Source organism: Tachysurus fulvidraco, chromosome 23 (genome assembly GCF_022655615.1).
Source record: "Tachysurus fulvidraco isolate hzauxx_2018 chromosome 23, HZAU_PFXX_2.0, whole genome shotgun sequence".
NCBI classification, from domain to species: Eukaryota; Metazoa; Chordata; class Actinopteri; order Siluriformes; family Bagridae; genus Tachysurus; species Tachysurus fulvidraco.
This window is the reverse complement of record NC_062540.1, coordinates 5,196,117-5,218,125: the sequence shown is the minus strand read 5'-3', so window position 1 is coordinate 5,218,125 and position 22,009 is coordinate 5,196,117. Positions and strand designations below refer to the sequence as shown.

Sequence of the window (22,009 nt, the reverse complement as noted above, 5' to 3'; positions counted from 1 at the left end):
GCCTACATGACATGTTTGCTACCTTCATCACCGTCAGAACCGCTTTCAACTCGTGTTCGAATGCACGAGGGGATGACACTGAATTGGAAAAGGCAGGAAACTCGTTCTATAGTTTTCTATAACTTACAGCATGTTTTTGTTTATGCTTATGTCTTTCAAACAGACTCAGACTCTCCGTACCAACACAGTACCTACATGAACAGGATACATAAAGAGATGTAACACACCATAAGCAACTTAAATCTCCATACAGAAAAATCCCATACATAATGAGATGTGAAAAAATATTTGCAAAACCATGATGAAAATCCCATGTGAAAAAAGCAGTGTGTGAATAAAATCATATGGAAAAATTAATGAATCTCACATATGAAAATCACATACAGATATAACAAAACTGGTGTTTTTTTTACATACGTAAAAATGTATAAAAACAAACGAATCATGTGGAAAAAGCATCACAAGAAAATTCATCATGTGGAAAAAATACACGTGGAAATAAATAGCCTTGGAAATCATCACATGTAAATAACTGAAGCTTGTGGGGAGAAATCACATGTGAATATAATAAAACAAGTGGGGGAGAAAATGAAGGAAAAAAATCATGTGGAATACATCACATGGGAAAATGGTTAATTCATATGGAAAAAAAAATATTTGTGTGGAAAATAAACATGAAAATCATGAAACAAATCATATAGGAGTAATCACTTGAAAATAAATGAATGGCACTGGAGGAAAAATCACATTTGAAAATAAATAAATTATAAACGAAAAATAGACATTAAAGGGAAAATCACATGGATTAACCACCTGGTATATAAATGAATCATGTGTGTGGGGGGAATCACATGTTAAAATGACTCATGGAAAATACATGAAAATAAATGTTAAGGAAAAAACACATTTTATATATATACTTGAACTTGAAACGTTTATTATACGTGAAGCATCTTAAATCATGCGTAGATTTAACCTTTGAATCATATCCTTAGTCCCATATGAAGCTCAGAGCTTCCTGTAATATGTGACACCAGGTGATGTGTCTAAAACAACTCACATGCGAAAATCACATATTCTACAAATTGGACAGACAACCAGAAAACTTTCAAAGTCACGTGTCAATTTGGAAAATACAGGGGGAGTGAGATGAGAAACATAACCTGAAGTTTTTGCTGGATACAAAAAAGTCATCAGGAAAAAAAAAACACACGCACGTGTAAAAACACGTGAGAAACATGAAAAAAAAATCCCCATGTGATTGTTTAGACATGAAATTCGTATGACGTTTAAATGCTCATGAGCAAAAAAAGTACAGAATGGCAGATTATTATTATTATTATTATTATTATTATTATTATTATTATTATTATTATTATTATTGTTGTTGTTGTTCATTTGCGTGTATCCTGTGATACTATATGAATAAACAGTTTTGCGCGGTAGTGGCGCGCGCGCTCGGGTTGGTGTGATCGCGGCGCGCGGCTCCAATCTCTTCCCACACTCGGCGCTGTGTGACGTCACCAGGCTGCCTCGGTTGAGCTCGCCGCTCCGTACGGCACACGGTCGGGAAAATAAAATGCTGCTCTCCGCACCGCCAAGGACAGGAACCAGCCCATTTAACGGCTACACTCACCGGACCGGCAAAAAGGTAACCGCTGTACGGAGCCGCGAGACGCTTCGGCTCGCGCGTGAACGCTGTTTTTTTTTTTGTTTTTTTTTTTTGCGTGGCTTATCAGCGCGGCTTTGCGTTAAATTTGCGCGGCCGCGAGCTGCAGTGTCCTTGAAAGTGGAGCGTATTGGTAGGACGGGTAGGGGGGTGGGGAGGGGGAACGGTGAGTACGGGGTGAACGGGAGTTTATCCGGTACCGGAGAGCGTAAACCGCTAGTGTAGCGGGACAGGGATGAAGTCCGGGAGTGTGTTAAAGGTTTCGGGTAATTTTTTGAGCTGTCGGGGAAGTTGTGCTCGCGGTTTAAAGGGAAACGGCAAAGCTCGTGCCATGACATCAAAGCGCGCCGTTAATTAGGATGACTTATTGATCTGCGTTTCCATAGCAAAGGACATGGGGGGTGGGGGTGGTTGTTGTTATAAGGGGGAGGGGGTGTTGTTATTTGGGGGGGGGGGCAAATAGTAAATGAGTTTAACCAAGTTTGAGTAATTCTCCCCACCCTTAAATACTCAGCGTGATGCAAAAAAAAAATGGCTAGTAATTATTAAGGGTTGGTGGGGAAGGGGGGCTTTAAAAAGTCTTCTGTGTTCCTCTTATGAAAACAGAATTGTGTCTTAACCCTAAACAGCCTTAACTGATTTAGCCTTAAGTACTTATAAGTAATAATATAATAACGATAATAACCTTATAATAGTTAGTCTCAGATATTTATTACCCTCTTAGAAAAACTATTAAGTCTACATTTCTGTACCTCTTCTTTTTTCTCCCCCAAAGGTGCACATTTTGTATCTTTAATACGTAGCTTACACCTGTTCAATGTGTAAGGCGATGGGCCACTTTAAGGGTTCACACCTTTGTACTGTTGGTAAAAGACATACTGCAAGATGCTAATAAAGTGCATACACTTGACGGTGTTGATAAAGAAATGTTCAGTTTGGTATCATTTTAGAGTGGAAACGTTCTATAGTTTACTTTTTTGTAATCATGAAGAGGGTTGAAACCGTCCCGTTTTCAGTATGGGATAAACCAAATGATTTGTTGCCTAGTACATATCCAGATGTTAAGGATGAACCCCGAGCAACTGTTTTGGCACTTCGGGACGAGAGAAACTGCTGCATGATCAGCGCAGTGCTGAACGCCCTGGCAAGGTCATCTTCCAGACTAAGGACAGCCAAACAACACTGGCTTAGTCCCAGAATCCAGACCTGTGGATTACTCACTTGGCTAAAGTGTATGAGTACAGGCTCTGGGGATTGGTAGTTTACATTTGGCGCCTTGCGTTTGCATGCCTGGAAATGACGAAAAATTTTATTTTCAGTGTGGGCTAGAGCAAAATTCCAGTTTCGAACTCGGGTTAGCGTGTATGAATTTAATAGTGACCTTTAATAGTGAATGGAGATTGCTGCCAATCATGTTTTGATGATGATGCAAAAGTATGTGGAGTTTACTGAGCTGGAGGAATAATTACACCGCATCCTTGTTGCTACCTTATATTGCAGATGCTGGATTACATTAGAGTGCATCAGCTGTAGCTTTAAGAACATTATTCGAAGTGTCATCATAACCACTGCATCTGTGCAACTATAACAGTGAGATATAGTGCTATAAAGTCTGTGTACGGTGACAACGTCGGCACTGGAATAGTTTATAGAGGGAGCAGAAAATGATTAAACATGAATACTTAACTCTAATCAGTAATCTGAATGCATTGTATCCCCCTTCTGGAAGCGACTTCTGTTATTTTGCTAAAAAGCTGCAAATATTCAATAATATTCATTCGCTTGCCTGAATAACAAAGCTGACTCATCAGCTTACGCATTAACAATCTCTTCTCCACATCCTTAATAAGATCATCCAGACGATTCTCGGAAAAAAACGAACTTTAAATAAGTAAAAAATTTTGTCCTTTTTTTTTTTTTCTTAGAGAGAGAAGGGTTTGGTTTTGTTGTTCCAGGCACAGAAAACTCAAGGAGAGGACAAAAAGTACACTCCCCACGCAGAGCTAGTAGAAAGCACCAGTGGATGTGTGTATAGGGTTGAGTTTTGAAATGAGTCCCAGAGAAAATTTTGGCTCCTTCCCGCACTCTTGGCAGGGATGCAGATCACACAGATTAATGAGTTGAAATTCCTGGAATTCCCGGCTCAAGCAACAAGCTCACATCTGGAGGTGTCGGCGTCAAAGCTTTTCTTTCGGCAGATATCAGGACGGCTTGACGGCTTCATACGCGAATAAGTCGCAGGGAGGGGAAGGCTGTCGAAATAGAAGTACAGCGTAACCCATCATCTGTAGGTTTAACGAGAAAATGTGGGAGGAGGGAGGCGGACCCCGAGGGGTTGAGTGATATTTCTTCTTTCTTGGTTTGCTGTTGCTTTCAATTAAATCAACATCTCAGTGTTTCTTTTCCACCAGAGTGGTGAGGTTTCAAAATTTGCACAAGTTTCGAAATGAAACACATTCTATATCAGAGGAACTTGAATCCAGCCCACAGTCCTCCAGCAGACAGTCAACACCCCCCACCCCCACCCCAAAACACCTGATCCCCCTCAAGAGCTAATTATGAATCACTCAATAAGTTGGATCAGGTCTGTTTTTGGAGCAGGGAGAATCTGAAACTGTAGTTTGGTCTGGATTCTAATGTTTGCTAGCTTTCTTCATGTCCAGTTGTCAGTGTGGTGTTGGTCTGTAGTCACACAGCATTACGTAGGTTATGTAGACATGTAGCTCATAAATGTTCAAATCGCATTTGTTTCCTACTAACTTCACACATGCAATACGTTTCACACCATATCAATTTTTACACAAGCACCACAATTATCCAGAAGCTGCATCCCAAGCTGAAGTTATTAAAAGAATGCTCTGGTGTATGCATAGTTATAACAGCTGAAAACAATTTCATGCATTTAGGGCAGTTTTTGAGGCAGGCAGTAACCAGTTATGCAATCGAAGGTATTTTAAACGTATATCTTGGTCTATGAAGACCGATTTGAGAAAAGCAAGTGGCAGTGTTATGTTTGTGGTACTGTGTCACACAAGGCGAGTTTCTCTTATCTTTTTAGAGCAGATTCAGGTTTTCACTCCAATACAGCCGGAGCCATACCTGTTTCCTCTTGTTTAGTTGATCTAGAATTTCAGCATACATTGTGGAATGAAAACTTGAACCCACACCAGCTCTTTCTGGATAAGATTGGGGGGGGGGGGGGAGCATAACTGAAGGGAAGCATAACTGAAAATCAATACAAAATTCTTACCGTAATGGGAGTGGTCTCTTCTAGGATTACACCGGCCATACCCACCAGACGAAAGGGCTCACAAAGTGGTTTATATAGTCACTGGATCTCAACCAATTGAACATTTAGGAGAGATTTTGGAGTAAGGTCCACCACCTTGATTAAAAAGATTATCGTCAGGAACATTTATCCCTCCAGGACAGGTCCAGGGACTTTCAAGATTTTTGCCAAGATACACTGAAGATTGTGGCTCGTTATGGACAAACACCTTACAAACACCTCATGTTGTTTAACTGAAATTGGGTTTCCTGCAAAATAAATAATTTTCAAGTCATCAGAGAAGCATTTCACATTTCCTCCCATTAAATCCCAGTAGATACACTGATCATGATTTCATATTCAAATCACCCTAGTGTACACATCCTGCTAAATGCGTCTGGTTTCATTAAAGACCTGGTGCCCGATTTGCATGATTTTTGCCTGGAACTTTTTGCATAGTTGATAAAACACTCTTCTATCCCAGCCAAAAGGATGCTGTTCCTGGTGCTTGTAATCCTACAGCAGATATATGTCGCATGTTCTCTCGACTAGACTCTCATTATCAGACCACATATCTCTGAGAGTGCTGATAGAGCCTGCATGTGTGTATGGTGCAGTGAAGGAGAGCCTTGCTGATTGAATCAGGCAGAAAGCGAGATGTACCGTGAGGTGCTTTGCTCATATTGATTTCTCTGTGACCGGGGTGTTTGCTCTGCAGCTTGTCACACCGAGCAAAGCCTCGCTCAATAGAAGCAAGAAGGATCAGATCGGCAGGAACGCTGAGCCGAGACAGGCTCATGGAATGTGAGAACGCAGGTGTAAATCTCAGGGTTAGTATCTCTAGACTGTGAAGAATGCTTCTGACATGTGTTCGGCATTTTAACGATATATAAGCTGCGGGCAGAACAAGTAACACCAGTGACATTGATCTGAAAGACTCTGCTAAAGATGCTCTTGTTATTTAAATCATCTTAAATGGAAAAGAATACATGGCAGAGTGTGTACAATATTAAGGACTACATTCTGTGCGTTCTTTTGCATATTAGTTGTTTAGCTGATGGCTTTAGGCGGGAGTCGAGTTGCGTCTCACCTTGAGCAGGACGAATGGGCTTGGCAGAGGAGGTGCTTTTCAGTCATCTGCTTTTCTCATGCGAAGCAAAGCGAGCAGAGTGGAGCGGCCTTAACGAGACAGTGACTTCTCACTGCCCCCCAGCACATGAGAGAGATTAGCGCCGGATGCTAACAAGCTCAGCCGCCAATTAGACAAGCCTCAATGGCGAAGCCCGACCTGAAGAGGAGCAGAATGGGGCAAAGAGTACCGGATCATACAGCGCGCACGTCAAAAGCGTTCCCCGAGTGGGAACAAGGCCTCTTGGAATAGGAATACGGTTTTTGAAAGGCTTTCAAAGCCCTTTAAACATAATCCCTGCCAATTCCAAAGAGGAGGCTGAGAAATGTTAGATAGAGGTAATGTGAGTGCAGATAAATGTTTTTCTTGGGTGGGAGATGGCAGCTGTGGACATTTCAGCATACTTTTAGAGATCACAGACCTGGAAATACATGTATGGTCCGGTGGGAAAAAGTGTCTGGTACAACGGACAGTCATTTTAATCAGATGTTCTTCCACCTAAAACACAGCACGCCCCAAAGGACGCAGGTGCGCTCAGAGTAAAACTGAGGACACGATGGAAAACATGTGAATTTGAGACTGATTACACAAAGAACAAAAGAGACTATTTCCTATCCGTGTGGTTCAAAGTTCATTTTATACTCTAGTGTTAGCAAAACAACCATCTACAATTAGTTGAGACAGTGAAATAGCTTTAAGGTGGATGAAATTTCATGAGGATGAAATCCCACCACCTCTACAAAACACCAGAATTAAGGTTACTTTGGGTTTTTAGAGGATTAGAAAGACTGTATCAAGCATGTTTTCAACCCATTAATTACAGATGTGTCCAGGGCCCTGACTTAACCTTCATGACAGGTATTCCCAGGAAGCCACCCTTCCCAAATTTCAACCATCAACAGCTACACTAGGGATCTCTGAGCCTGCATTAAACCGGTCCATTGTTCCCTGTCCGTGGTCTGATTTCACAGGCCTTTCTAATGAAATCTTCCATCCTTGCCTGCCCCTGTGACTGATGAGGAGTTAATTGGAAAAGTAAGCAGAGCCTTGCAAAGAGGGGGGAAGTGGGGCAAGGCCATTTCCAGCCCTACACATGAGATCAATCTGTAGTGCTCTGATTATTGAGAGTCTGAGTGATTCCTGCACCTGCTGAAGGACGTAAACCAAAACACTTATCTTGGAGTTTGTGAAGGTTAGATGGACTGAATTTGGCATGTGAAAGGCGGTATATTATTGTTCTAAAAATGTTGCAAAATAACACTTGGGATTTATTTATCTTGGAAAAGGCTTTATCCCGGGTCACGGTCACGATAGTTATGAGGCCTATTCCTGGACATGAGGCATGTTCCCTGGATGGGATGCATATTCAGGCACTTATTTACACCTAGCGAACCTGCTGGTATACGTTTCGACAGTGAGAACACGAAAGAAACCCAAATGAACGCAGAAAACATGAATTCAGGGATCAGGACCAAACTGGAGAGACAAGCCCATACTTTTACAATCTTTCAATTTCTCTGGTACTAAACCATTTCAAGTTTTCTCAAAAGTGAAACACCTTCAAGTTAATATCAGAATTCTCCTGGTTTCCTATGAGTACTTCAGTCTAACTGTATCTCATGGGTGGAACCAAGTCTCAGCTTATTTTTCTACATTTTTTTTAGCAGGCATATGTGTCCTCCACCCAACAGATGGCACCTCCCAGTCCCAACCCCACAACCAGCAGTAATGGGAGCAGCGGTGGAGGGGACCAGCTGAGCAAAACCAACCTCTATATCCGCGGTCTCCACCCAGGCACCACAGACCAAGACCTGGTTAAACTCTGTCAGCCGTGAGTATCACCTGTGTGAATAGACGGTGCACTATTATTATTCCTAATCATAGAACAAGTCAAAGCAACTGGGTTTAATCCAAATATAAATACAGACATAAATATTTGCAGCACTAAAAATACACAGTGTACTTAGTCTCCAAACAAATAAATGTAACGACAAATAAAAGTGAAGTAATCCCAAAACAAGAACTTGCCATTCCGTTTGAGTTGCTCAAACAAATTCTATTATTGCAGCTAGAATTTGGCATCGCAGGTCTTAAGATTAATAGTAAGTCATCTCAGGCTGCATAGAGGTAGACATTTGTAGAGACTGAGATGCCAAATGTCCTGAAATTACCTAATACATACAAGTGAGGGGGGAAAAAACACCACAGATATCTTGAGCCAAAGCGTTAATGAAATACAACTGAACATCTTTGTTTGAGTGAATGATAGATTTTACATTTGTGTGCATACACTTTTTGTAGATGTGTATTCTCATGTTTTTTTTCTTTCTTTCTTTCTTTTTTTACTTTCGTTATGGTGAACTCAGTAAACCCGTTTCCCTTATCTTTAGCTTAGATGACCCCGCTGTGGAATGAAACCCTGCAGCAGGCTGTAACTTGTGGTAAAGTCAACAGGGGTTTGGGTTTCAAACAAAGCACTTTCTAGTTGGCAGCACTAAGCCTTTCCAACAAGTAGGCATGATTGCGCTCCTCTGAACCTCCTCTCCTTCCCTTCCTCCCTTCCAAAGCCTCACTTCCTTTTACGGCTAGAAAATGAAGGAGGGGTCTCTCTCTTCTCTCCCAGTCAAGGAGTTCGGAAGAATTTTACTTTATCTGAGCCATACATTGTTTCTATATGATGCATTTCTTCGTCTCAAAAGGTTTATTATTAATCATGCTTTATTAAACACACTCAGCGGGGGAAAAAAAACCTCATCAAAGTCTGTCAGTGAGGGGTTGTATCAAGTTTAAAAAGTCAGATACTCTTCTGTGAAAAAAGGTTGTCCTTTAATTTTGTTCTCAGGCCAGATTTTTTTTTATGGACATGCATTATCCGGAAACTGTAGAGTCAAAAGTTAAAATGGTAATTTCTGGTAAAGATGAAGAGATGAAGAAAGCAAAAAAAGAAGAAAGGAAAAGCAGAGAGAGAGAGAGAGAGACTGAGAGAGAGAGAGAGAGAGAGAGAGAGAGAGAGAGAGAGAGAGAGAGAGAGAGAGAGAGAGAGAGAGAGGCCCTCTCACTTGACTGTAGCAGTCTGGATGAAACATTGTTGATGTGGCCGCCCAGCCCTACAGGAAACTGCAAACCCAAGGGGAAAGAGAAAGACAAACAAGGGCAACAACTGGGAGGGTAAGAGAGAAAGGAAACCGAGAGAAAGAAAAAGAAAGGAGGGGATGAGAACGAGAGAGTGTGGCAAGAAAAGAAAGAGAGAGGTGAGGGAAGGTGACTGGAGGCTGAAGGAGAATGAGAGTGAGAGATGTATCTGTCAGGTGTTCCTGAGGCTAATGGTGGCAGCTGGTATAGGGGACGTTTGCAAGGATAATTACTTAAAAAAATTAAGCCTGAGCAGTGCTCACCATCATACTCATATTCTATAAGAAAGATGTTTACATAAAACTCTTATTGTGGTCCGGAGAGTTCCTAAAAACCCCCTGAAAAACAGTTTAATCCTTAACATTAATAACGTCACTGAAATCACAGTCTGAAGCTTATTACTTGTTCCCCTGTTTGAAATGAACCCAATGTACTCTCAGGATTATATAACAGATTGTGTGTCAGACAATATGATGAAGATCTTCTATGGATATGCCTCCCATTAAATATTTCAGTTCTACTTACATCATCAATCAACACAGTATGGGCTCATGCAGAAAAAAACCGGCTTGCGTTAACAAAGTTTTCAGAAAAATGCCTGGTGTCTGATGAGACATCACAGCGATGTTCTTTCTGCCGCCACAACCTGTTCTTCTTTTAAACGCCACTTTTTTTTTATTTGTCATCGCCATTTCTGTATATATAACTATCCCAAAAGTCCTGCGTAATTATATGCTGTACTCTAATTGGTGGCATTATGACAAGTGTTGTAATAGCGGTTCCATTTTGAGAATTTAACCCAAAATGTTCCGACACCGACAGAATTTTGTTGTCGACTCCCGTTAGTCGTAATGGCATTACATCAGTTGCTAGTGAGGATGTCATTTCTCAGTTTTAACCACAGGTGACTTTTGTCTGGAAGCATAATCGGGTTGCAAATCATTCAGTGTTAAGGATAAACCTCGTTTAGTGTGTTTAGTCAGTCCAGGTTTACTTAGCACCATCATAGCAACAGCTAGACGGTATTGACGTCTGTTGATGTCCACACTAATCATCTTTGCTCAGAGGTTTAAGCTAGGTTTAAACTTTTTTTATTATTTTTTTAGGTTTTTAAAGATTTTGGATCTCACAAGCAATTTTCAATTTGGAATTAAAGCTCACTAAACTAAACACTAATTCTTAATTAATCCAGGTCTGTCTAGTGTCTCACAAAGCCTGGATGATCTTGGCTGACACACACATACAAACTCCACTATCTGCAATGGTGTTAAATAAAGTCTGCACTCTCAAGGTGTAGCCCTTAAAGCCAAATGTTGTTCAAAGTCATTAATTAATCCATCAGGCATGTAATTGCTACAAAGTGCTTTATCCCGTGTTGGGGTTGCTTGAAATCAGTTAATATCGTGCTCAAATAATTAATGTTACACTAGCTAGCAAGGTAGGCAAAAAGGGTAGTTGAAGCAATTTCACTCAAATGTATGACAAACTAGTTAGGTAATTAAAGGGCCACTGGTGCAAGATGTTCCAGAGTCTCTTGGTTATGAAACCTCTTCAAATGGCACATCATGTACAGAGAAGAAAGCTTGGATGGGATATAAGAAAAGGGCGTTTAGCATTTCTTCCTAGTCTGTTCAGCTGCCCAATCATGTTCCCTGACCAGCAGTTTGTAAAGGTGTGGTTGCTGGCTTTGTGTGTCTCAGAGGAAGCATGTCCCGGCCTTCACCCTCTTTGGATGGTTGCTGTGGCATAAAGGGGCAAAACTTCCTAAAGTGGGGGTGAGTGGATGAAACCCAGCATGGTCTTACACTGTTGTATGATTGAGTGATACCACTGAGATGTTTTTCTGCTTACCATGGGTATAAAGAATGCTTACTTAAATTACTGTAGCCTTCCTGTCAGTGGTAATTCTCCTCTGAACCCACCCTCCCTCATCCAGTGCCCATGTTTCATGTAAACCATCATCTGAAACTGTTGATCTGTATCTGCTTGATTTTATGCACGGCATTGCTGACACGTGATTGGCTTAGCGAACAATCGCGAGGGCAGTGAGTGTACTTTAACACTTAAACTTTAAGAAACCATAAATAAATTTCCTGCAAAGATCATGTTGAGTAAAGGAGCCAGTTGAACAAATGTGCTGGTAAAAACATTAGTAAAAACTAAGTCAGGCTTTGATCAAGTTATTGGATACTTATGTGCCATTGAGATACAGTCATAATCAGTTCAGATTGTAATCAGATACTAGTTGTTAAAATATCTGTGATGCTCCTGCACTGCAGATTTTCTCTTCATTTTGGTGTAACAAGATGTAATCATTCTATTTTTCTTAAGAAAGATGTATCCTAAACTTTCGGATGTACAAATGGCAGTTTTGAATCATGCCATCATAGATATATATGTTGTACTTGCTAGATATATGTTGTAGCGCGTGATGTTTCTTAGCAGGTTGGGGCATTAGGACCCAGTTGGTCATCAGCACTGTGGTGCATGGCAGACAAGGAAAACTCTCAGGTTACACTGCAAGCACATGCCAGGGGAAAGGAGGCCTCGCTCTCACTTATCCCTTTCTCTCTCTCCCATCCTCCCCTTCCCTTCTCTTTCTTGGCCTCCCAGGAGATCTCCTCTCCTGCATCCAATCAACACACACATAAGCAGCTTGGGCCATATATCTTTTATATCTCAGCACCCCCAAGATATGCAAAGCAGGTCTGTGTGCACAATAGCATCCATTATTGAGAGCAAGGTTTCTCCACATTGTGGTGACCCTCATAAATGCTTCATGCAGACAATGCAAATGATGGCAGGGATGAGTGGAAGAAAAAAAAAAAAAAAACAACAAACAGATATTTTTTTTGGCCAAGCAATATCAATGCCCGGACATTTCTTCAAACCCCAGTGTATAACTTTGAAGTTTATTTCTTAATGTTATTTTTAAATCGCCAAAAATTAAAATTCAGTACACTTGAGACGGAGATACTGGTGTACTGGAAGCACTATATTACTTATTATGTACATAAGTATACACCCACAAAATGCTGATTGAATGCCTGAATAAATGGCCCATTCCTGTAGAATGTAAAAGCTACATAACCAGTCAGGAAAGGTTATTTTCAGGCTCCTCCTACTCACATATCTTCTCTCAACATGTACACAACTGATTTTAATAGAGAATACGTTAAATAACGAAACATATTCTTATCCATGTGCACGTTTGGAACGGCAACAGACTACAAGCCACTGTTGCAAAATGCTCCTCTAATGCTAATGCTAACAAATTGTAGTATAAACTTACCATCTACGCATTTTGCTTCTCTTCTACTGCATAATATGTCGTTTAGTTTTGCCTGCATGATATCCACATAAGCTTCAAATGAGATACAGAAGTCAAGTATTACACCAAGGGCTTTTACTGCTGCACATGCTGCAATTGAAATTCCAACCAACGTTACACTGTAAAACGTAAAAAGTAGAAGAAATTATTCGGCATCCAATCTCTAATATTCTTTGCACATTCTTTAATTATTTTTTTTTTTCATCAGGTCTGACTGATAGTATACATACATTAGTGTGTCATCAGCATAACTGTACACAGAGATAGCACATACCAGGCAACACCAGGAAGGAAACACAACCCTGAACATAAACCAGCTGCAGGTCATTTACTACTTTAACCCGTGCTGTCTCAGTACTGTGATCAGGTTTAAATCCCATTGTAAAAAAATAACGTACTGTATATGATCCTTATGCAAGCACAACCTTAGCTTCTGAGGTACGACCTTGAATGCAGGGTCTTGGAGATAAAGCGGTTTGATATTTGCCTGTAGTTTGATAGCTGATAAGTTTTTTTTTAATCAGTCATTTAATAAGTGTAAGATTTATGTACATTGCCAAGTGATGAGTTATAGTTGCTGTATATTAATAGACATCAAAATGTCTAATGTTCAAGTAATACAAATTATTCTGTCTTCAATTTGGTCAAATCTTTGCTTCCATGACATTTTAAACAGTACACTCGTAAATTAGAATTGTTTTTAACAGGGCAGCATTATCCAGCATGACATGCAACACTGATTCTAAGTCAGCAGTCATTTCCTTGAGTTATATGGGGACAGAGCTTAGACCCAAAACTGATAAATCTTGAAGCTAATTATTTACCACAAGGGTGTATTGCCTCAGCAGAATGCATCAGCCTTATGTAACAGTTTGGATATGAAAATGCTCGTTTATCCAAAGCAACTGGATATATGTTAAGCAGTTGAGAGATAAGCCCCTTGCTCAAGTGTTCTCAAATGTGTTCTTCAAAAGCCATGGGATTTTCCTCACTGTAAAATAAGTACTGAGCTGCCACTGCCTTAGAGGCTAAGAAACCACCAATCACAAGGACACAACAACATTGCAGCCCCTCATCAACCTTTGTTTGTTCTCCTAAAGGAGACAGTTTCAAAGCAACCTCTTAGCCACTTAGTGACACTCTGGGTAAAAGATTTTTGCCTGTAATTTTAACTCTTCCGACAGATTATTCAGGAACAGATGAAAGGTATGATGGTAAACATCTACTTTGAGCAATGATGCAGAGGAAGGACTGCAGGAATGTGGAAAGTAGTGTTTAAAATCAGCTAACAGTCCTCACTGTCTTTTGTTATTTCGTGCCCAAAAGGTATGGCAAGATCGTGTCCACCAAGGCCATCCTGGACAAGACCACCAACAAGTGCAAAGGTAGGATTTGCTCTCGTTTTGGCGTTTTCATGCGAGCTGGCCTCGACACCTTGCGTCATCTGGGCCAAGTGTGTGCGTCATCATGTAACAGCACTGAGATCACTGTTGAGTAATTCCACATCTGTTGACCTGAAACATTACTAAGTGTATGCATGTGTGTGTGTGAGCACAGTTCTTTGTCCATGCGATACAGCTTGCCAGCTTTAGCCGATAGCGGAAAGCAGGAAACACTAGAAGCTTAACCTAATGACTTGAACCAGAAGCTGTTGAATGACATAGAAATTATTCAGGACATGTTCAGTAGTTGAGCATGCATTATGTAGATGTATGCACTCGGAATGTGTTTGTAATTTATGTGTGTGTGTGTGTGTGTGTGTGTGTGTGTGTGTGTGTGTGTGTGTGTGTGTGTGTGTGCGTAGGCTACGGTTTCGTTGACTTTGACAGTCCTGCATCTGCACAGAAAGCTGTTACAGCACTGAAGGCAACCGGAGTTCAGGCTCAGATGGCAAAGGTAAGAGGCCACAATTTTCCAATCTGAATTAGCCGTCAGTGAATACGTTAAATAAATAATCCAAAGTTTTCATCCTGACTTCTACTCACTGCATCTGTGGAGTATAATGAAGTGAAGAATATTTCTCAATTTCCATATACTGATGAGTCTTTCTCTCTCTCTCTCTCTCTCAGAGAAATAATAGGTAAAGAGTCTAAAATGTCTTCTGAGGCTGCTCTTTAGTCCGTGGCCTGTGTGTGTGTGTGTGTGTGTGTGTGTGTGTGTGTGTGTGTGTGTGTGTGTGTGTGTGTGTGTGTGTGTGTGTGTGTGTGTGTGTGGTGTGTGTGGTGTGTGTGTGGGTGAGGGTGCCAGGCCATGAAAATAGTGTCATCAACTCCATTAGGCCCGAGCATGTTCAGCACTGAACTTGCTGAGAATAAACAAGGAGTGCCAGAGGGTCCTGTTTCCACACTAAGAGCCTGCTTTTCTCACTCTATTACTCCTCTCTTATTTTCTCCCTCTCTCTCATTTCCATTGTTACACCACTCTCTCTCTCTCTCTTCCTGTCTCTCAACTTCTAATGATTCTCTCTCTCATTGAATCTTGTCCCATGACTGTCCATGTCTATTTTCAGTATGTACATGTAAGATTCAAGCGCACCATTCCAGACGTTTTGGATGTGCAGCCTTTCCTCTATCAGTCTCACGAAAAATAAATAAGTAAATAAAGCAACACTCATTATTACCTTCCACTCCAGACTTAATTACAACCATTTTAGCGTCTCTTAGCACCCTGACCTATTTAGGAACAAGCAAGCAACTGCCTCAGGCTTTCTAGCGCCTCCCATTTTCTTGCATAAGAAAAAGCAAATCAGCTCAAGATGCAATGAGATCTCTGCGAAAAAAATAAAAAATAAATAAATTAAAAATCACCTTCACTGCAGGTCACTGCAGTTACGCATCCATTATTCATGACATGGAGATGAAGCGGCAATGCATTTACAGCTTTTTAATTTCATCTCTACACTAGTATAATTAATATGCAAAGCCGTGCTGGGGTGAATTACAGGTCCACCATGTCTCAGCTGTCGTTACAATTCTTCGAGTTACTTTTGGATAAGTGACACCAAGACTAGCTGAGACATCAGCAAACAAATTGCATTTAAGCCGCATAATGCAAACGAAAGGTGTACAGACATTATTCTGGGTGCGTGTCGCAAAAAAGCAATCTCCTGTTGCGGTGTGTTGTGGAAATAGGTCTAATTGGCTGAGGGCATGAATAAGCATGCATTGTGAATGTATTTGCAAGTGAAGGTGTATGTTATGCTATGGGCTGTCATATTGCAGAGCCAATTAGGATGCGCATATGGTAATAAGTTGACAATCTGCACATCTCCAAGCCAGTTTAGTTTGACACCTTTTTATGTAGAAAATGTTGAAGCTATTAGTCACTGCATAATTGCCTGGACTCAGTGTTGTCTACCATGCCAAAGGAATACATATCCAGACACACAGACACAATTACACATACCTTAATGCCCATTTGTGTTAAGTCAGTCAGGTACTCCCTCTTCACGCTCTTCCTCTTCTTACAGTATATTCAACCGAAACTCTTACCTTCAACTCTGTCATTTCATTAAACTCTTCTTTCTCCCATCACGTTATATTCATTCAAGACCCAAAACTCAAACTCTCACTATTCCTAAAATCTTCCTCGATGTCTTATTCTTTCACATTTTCTTTGGTTTTAACACATTCACTGGCAAAATTTCTGTGGTATTATAAAATGCTCAAATCACACTAAAAGGACAGACCTTAAACTTCATCTCTTTCTGCAGCAACAGGAGCAAGATCCTACCAACCTGTATATCTCCAACTTGCCCCTGTCCATGGACGAGCAGGAGCTGGAGAGCATGCTGAAGCCCTTCAGCCAGGTCATCTCCACACGCATTCTCCGCGATGCCAACGGTGCCAGCAGAGGAGTCGGCTTTGCCAGGTACATCCGCCAAATCCTGTGAAAATAAATAAATAAATAAATATATTTTTTTCTTTGCCATGCTTTGTCGTCATATAACCTAAAATTCTTAACAGAATGGAATCGACAGAGAAATGCGAGGCCGTTATTCAGCATTTCAACGGCAAATACATCAAGACACCACCCGGAGTGGCAGGTACACAACAATTTCAGTTTGGCTACAGAATTTGCTACTTAGTTGTGCATTTCATTTGTATTAATAATGCTCGGTTTGTTATTTTCACAGTGCCTACAGAACCTCTGTTGTGCAAGTTTGCAGACGGAGGGCAGAGGAAACGTCAGAATCAGGGCAAATATCTTCTAAACGGTCGGCCGTGGACGAGAGATGGGGAGACTGTGAGAAATACTTATAATTAATATAGCGATAAGGAAGTCTAGCACTCTCGTCTCGAATCAAATTTCAAATATCTTTTACTGAACACAACAGGTGACGTTGGGCAGAGATAACCGGGCTTAATAGTTAGTACCATACATGCATCAGCATGCCGACGTCTTCATTCTGACTGGTCAGAAAGTGATGGTAGTAAATGTAACTGGATAAATGGTGCTAGTAAATTGCTGTGCTGTTGTATGTACACACTTTAGGATGTGCTGTTTTTGGAAAATAATCTTCAGAGTTATCCCATTGCTAATTATTTTCAACAGCATTAACAGCACCATTATGCTTCACTCCTGACAGCACAATTGTCAGAATGATGAAGGAAGTGCGCAGCTCCACACTATATGGCCTAATGTTTGTGGACACATCACATAGCACTCATACGGTTTCTATTTCTTGTAATAATCTCCACTTTTCTTTCCACTAGATTGTGGAGCGTGACACGAGCATCATTGAGACCAGTTAATTTGTTTGGACAGTGAACTCCAGAGATTTTGAATTGTCATGCAAGGGCATTCTATATATAAATGTGTGCTGGTCAGCCGTCCACATACTTTTGGCCATATACTGCACACATATTTTCGATTCATACAATGCATTTCTTGCTTAATTCTTGATTTTGTTCTCAGACATTTTCATGTCACTCATTCTCTCCCATCTGAATTTCTTATACTCGTTCTTCCTCATTACAGGGTGGAATGATGCTGACCTATGACCCCACCCCTGCCCTACAGAATGGGTGAGCTTGCGCTTTAGCAGTCGTCTATACCAATGTGAAAACTTAACTCCTCTCTGAGATGTTGGAGAATCACTCATCACCAGGACGGACAGACCTGTAACGATGTTATGTGTGTGTATATGTGTGTGTGTATATGTGTGTGTGTGTCTCCCCCTACAGGTTCTACTCCTCTCCCTACTGCATTGCTCCAAACAGAATGATAACACAAACCTCTGTCTCTCCATACATGCATTCCCCCGTTTCAACATACCAGGTCAGGGCTGTTCTCATGTGTATTTTTATAGGTCAGTTGATAAATCTATACACACACATATATCTCAGCCGTAACTTTAAAAACACCCGCCTTATATTGTGACGGTCCATCTTGTGACCGCAAACAACTCTGATCTGGTGAGACATGGACTCCACAAGACCTCTGATGGCGAGCTACTGTATCTAGCACAAAGACGATAGCAGCACATCCTTTATGTCCTGTAAGTCCTGAAGTGGGGCATCCACGGATTGAACTTGTTCGTCCAGCACGTCCCACAGATGCTCGGGCGGATTGAGATCTAAGGAATTTGGAATTTGAACTTTTTTGTAATATTCCTCAAACCATTCCTGAACAACAGGGAGCATTATCCTGCTGAAAGAGGTCTACCTGGTCTGCTTTAATGTTTATGTAGGCCCTATATTTCAAATTAACATCCACATGAATGCCAGGACGCATGCTTTCCCAGCTGAAATATTGCCCAGAGTATCATACAGAGTAACATACCGCTGCCGGCTTGACTTCTTCCCATAGCGCATCCTGGTGCCATCTCTTCCCCACAGGATTGACTCACACGGCCCCATCTATTCACAATATGTCATGAAAAACGTGACTTATCTGACCAGACGACTTCCTTCCATTGCTCTTGATTAAGAATTCAACGCTACCTACCAGGAACACCCCACACCACCTGCTGTTCTGGAGATGCTAGCTTCTAGCCATCACTATTTGTCTCCCAACCCATCAACTTCAAGACCTGACTGTTCATTTCCAGCATAAAACATATCTCACGACTTGACAGGTGCCTCTGTACTGAGATAATCAATGTTATTCACTTTATCTGAAAGTGGTTTTAATGTCATGGCTGTAATTTGTGGGTGTGTATATACGTATTAATTATAATGCTGCTAAGAATGAGTGCCAGCATGTGCTACTCGGTGATAAACTCAGTGAGCCCTTTCCCACAGGTACACAATCCATCCTGGATGCACCATCAGTCGTACCTCATGCAGCCCACGGTAGGTCTTTCTTTAAAGCAGCACATCATCCATTAAATGCTCATACAGCATGGTTCTCATCAGCTTTGCTCTCCCTTTTCTCTGTGGCATATCCACAGGGAACACTTCTAACACCTACTATGGATCACACTCTGTCCATCCAGCCCACCATGATGCCACTGACCCAGCAGCTCAGCCATCTTTCCCTGGGCAGCACTGGCACGGTGAGTCTCCAGTACTTGACACCATGGTGAGATGGTGTTAATTCATTAACATCGATTCTATAACATTCTATAACAGTAGCTCAAAAAGAGGAGACATTATTTAACATTTCTAGAAGGAGATATGGAAACTTATGAGAGTCATACCAGAGTCTTCAAGAACTTTGAGCTCTTATTGGGCAAACAATTCATTTCTGGGTGGTAACTGAGTTGGCTACATCACACCACTCCAGTGTGCCTTAACATTTATATTCCTTAGATCAATGTTACACCACTTTTCTCTCTGTTTTCAGTATATACCTGCAAACACAGCTATGCAAGGGACATACATACCCCAGTACACCCAAGTGCCTCCTGCCAGTGTCTCGGTTGAGGTAAAGCAGCAAACAATAACCAAGATTTAAAAATTGTTGAGAGTTTTCAGGATGTTTTGTCGCTCACATGTTAAATGAAACTGTAGGAAAACGGTGTCCAGCAGCAACAGGTTACTATTGAGGCAACCTCAGAGCATCCAGCATATTCCTACCAGCATGGCAAATGAAGACAAGGTGGGTGGGAGCACATTTCTAGAGCGCTATCAACAACACATGACCATACATAAGCCAATATAAGTTTAAGAAAGGGTGCAGAATTTGCCTTTTGCGCTGCATTGCGAGATGTTTTTCTGCTCACCAGTTGCAAAGCGTGATTATTTCAGTTACTGTAGCTTCAGACCAGTCAGGCCATTCTCGTTTGATGTCTCTCGCGAGAAAGGAGACTTTCGCTCCTTCCGAATGTTTTTTTTTTTCTTTTCTGTAGACATTCGAGATATATTTTATGTAAAAATCACAGGAAGTGAAAAGTTTGGCACAACGAATCAGCCTGCGTGTCACCAACAACCATTCCATAGTCCAATTTCTGTAAACTACATTCTGAAAACGAATGTATTCCTGTATGTATGGCCAGTGCGTGTATGTACATTATGTAGCAAAGCACTCTTGAAATCTTCAGTGTGATTATTCTTAGTTGATGATTAATTTCCTGCAAATCAAACACTCATTTTTATCATTTAATCTATAATAGGTAATATTAACATCATGTTGTTCAAAAGTTTAATCATTGATCGAAAAAAGATTTTCAACCCAGATCTAAAAGCCTTAAAGCTCCAGTGAGAAAAAAAAAATTGCTTCCTTGTGTACTTCGAATGACAGAGTTTCTCTCTTGTCTCGCAGCTCATCCATGCAGGAATCAGCGGTCAATGTGTCTCCACTTTCTGCTGCTGTGGACATCAAAGGAGAGACACTGACATCTAAAGGAGCCTGTCCCTTAGTCAATACAATGAAACAGACATTAATTCTACTGGAGACTCTTTCAAGAGTGCAAAAGACCAAGCAATGGAAAGTTTAAGCTCTTTTAGCAGCATTAAAAACAACATGAAGGAAGCTATGCACTCAAAAGGAGGGCAAAGAAACCTAGCAAACGTTCACACATGTACAAACATACATGCTCTCTCTCTCTCTCTCTCTCTCTCTCTCTCTAACAATTTTTTTGGCACTTAAAAATATACGGCTTTATTTTGGTCATTTGGTCCTGAAACAGAGACACTTTAGAGCATTAGTTTGTAGTTTAATTTTGAACCATTTGTTCATTTTTCCAATTCTCCCAATTGTTTTAAATGTGACTGCTTTAAAAAGTCTGTTTTAGACGTAGGTTTTTTTTGTACATAGACAAAAGACAATGTTTTTTTTAAAGGTTTTGCTGCATTTTTTTATTGAATATCAAAGAAACGGTTTTAATTAAATGTGGAACATCTTGCTTAAGGAGTCTAAAGCAGTTAAAAATTTGGTGGAAAATATGTTCTGTTGTAAACGTCCACGTCACGTAGCAGTATGACTCACTGTTGCTATTTTTAACGAAGGTCAGAGTTTATTAATAGCGGAATCAAGATCACAGACATATACTGTTCTGCCTCTGTCCCTAAAATGCTGCTTTGTCTCAGAACCGAGGTCGTAATCTTTTGAGATTTTTTTTTTCTTATTTAAAGTGTCTTTTTCAGAAAAAACTGACAGTAAACTTTCCTAAAATAATTAAATGCCAGCATAGCATGGTTGTGTGCATACGTTTGTGAAATTTCACATCCATTTCATATAAAACACTCATAGGATTACACTCAGGCCAGGACAAACCCTGTTTTTTCCCAATTAAATACTGATTAAATGGGACTGTTTCACCAGATCCCCAAGGCCACCACCTCCTACAGGCCTGGAACAACTTCATTGTGATGCCATGGCTAACTGAATCTCTGGGAAGTGATATGTCTAGGTTATAAAGTGAAGAATTCTATTTTTCTTGACCAATCCCACCATTTCCCTCTAATGGTATAACGGTTATACTATAACCAAATACTTTTGACCCCAGTTTTTTTTTTTGTTTGACAATCCTGTGATATTTTCTAATGAACATAAAGTGTCTGTAGCCAGATTATCCTATCAGGATTGTTGTGGGGAACCAGAGCCTATTCCAGCAACAATGGGGGCAGGTTAGGGGTAATCATTCTGGGTGGCACGCCATTCAACTGTATGTAGTTAATCTGTCTACCATCACACAGGCAAAATGCAAAACTCTCAGATGGTATACCAAGCGAGATTGAATTATTTCACTCTACATACACACCAGGGTTAAAAAAAAAAACAAAACTGCTTAATAGATGCCTGAAACTTTTCATCAAATCTACCCTGTTGCTCATAGGACAGCAACTACATTCAAATGTCCCAGACTCTTACCTCTCTCTAGTGCCACAGCTGTTCTCAAGATGTATGCAGGGGCCCCGTCACCTCTCATGGCCCGAGGTAGCAAGATACTGCCATGTTTGGATAAACTGGATTCTATGGGGCCCCTCTAAAAAAACCCACCAACTTTTCATAATCACGCTTACCTTTCGAACTACTATGCTATCCCACAAAATACACAAATAATTGAAACTACACCAACGGAGGATATATGAG

General features: G+C 40.8%; 1 protein-coding gene across 3 annotated transcripts; it reads left to right on the top strand.

The window, feature by feature from the left end:
- The first annotated feature begins 1,493 nt into the window (after nucleotides 1-1,493).
- On the top strand, nucleotides 1,494-21,111 carry rbms2b (RNA binding motif, single stranded interacting protein 2b). Of its 3 annotated transcripts, none has more exons than XM_027144582.2 (14): nucleotides 1,494-1,651; nucleotides 7,731-7,897; nucleotides 13,856-13,914; nucleotides 14,334-14,425; nucleotides 16,242-16,399; nucleotides 16,495-16,574; nucleotides 16,665-16,774; nucleotides 17,510-17,556; nucleotides 17,716-17,809; nucleotides 18,775-18,825; nucleotides 18,969-19,028; nucleotides 19,319-19,399; nucleotides 19,486-19,573; nucleotides 20,237-21,111. In XM_027144582.2, the coding sequence occupies exons 1-13, from the start codon at nucleotides 1,580-1,582 to the stop codon at nucleotides 19,564-19,566; spliced, it is 1,152 nt and encodes a 383-aa protein (XP_027000383.1). In that variant the 5' UTR covers nucleotides 1,494-1,579; the 3' UTR covers nucleotides 19,567-19,573; nucleotides 20,237-21,111. The 3 variants fall into 3 exon arrangements, with proteins under 3 accessions (XP_027000383.1, XP_027000381.1, XP_027000382.1); XM_027144580.2 differs by having other exon boundaries at nucleotides 18,924-19,028; XM_027144581.2 differs by having other exon boundaries at nucleotides 1,495-1,651; nucleotides 7,734-7,897; nucleotides 18,924-19,028.
- The last annotated feature ends 898 nt before the right edge of the window (nucleotides 21,112-22,009 follow it).

What these genes read in the sequence shown, in the direction of transcription:
- rbms2b (XM_027144580.2), top strand. Translation starts at nt 1,580, where the DNA reads ATGCTGCTCTCCGCACCGCCAAGGACAGGAACCAGCCCATTTAACGGC. An exon ending in GACCACCAACAAGTGCAAAG is followed by an intron (nt 13,915 to 14,333) that starts GTAGGATTTGCT and finishes GTGTGTGCGTAG; the next exon opens with GCTACGGTTTCGTTGACTTT. An exon ending in ACCCCTGCCCTACAGAATGG is followed by an intron (nt 17,557 to 17,715) that starts GTGAGCTTGCGC and finishes CTCCCCCTACAG; the next exon opens with GTTCTACTCCTCTCCCTACT.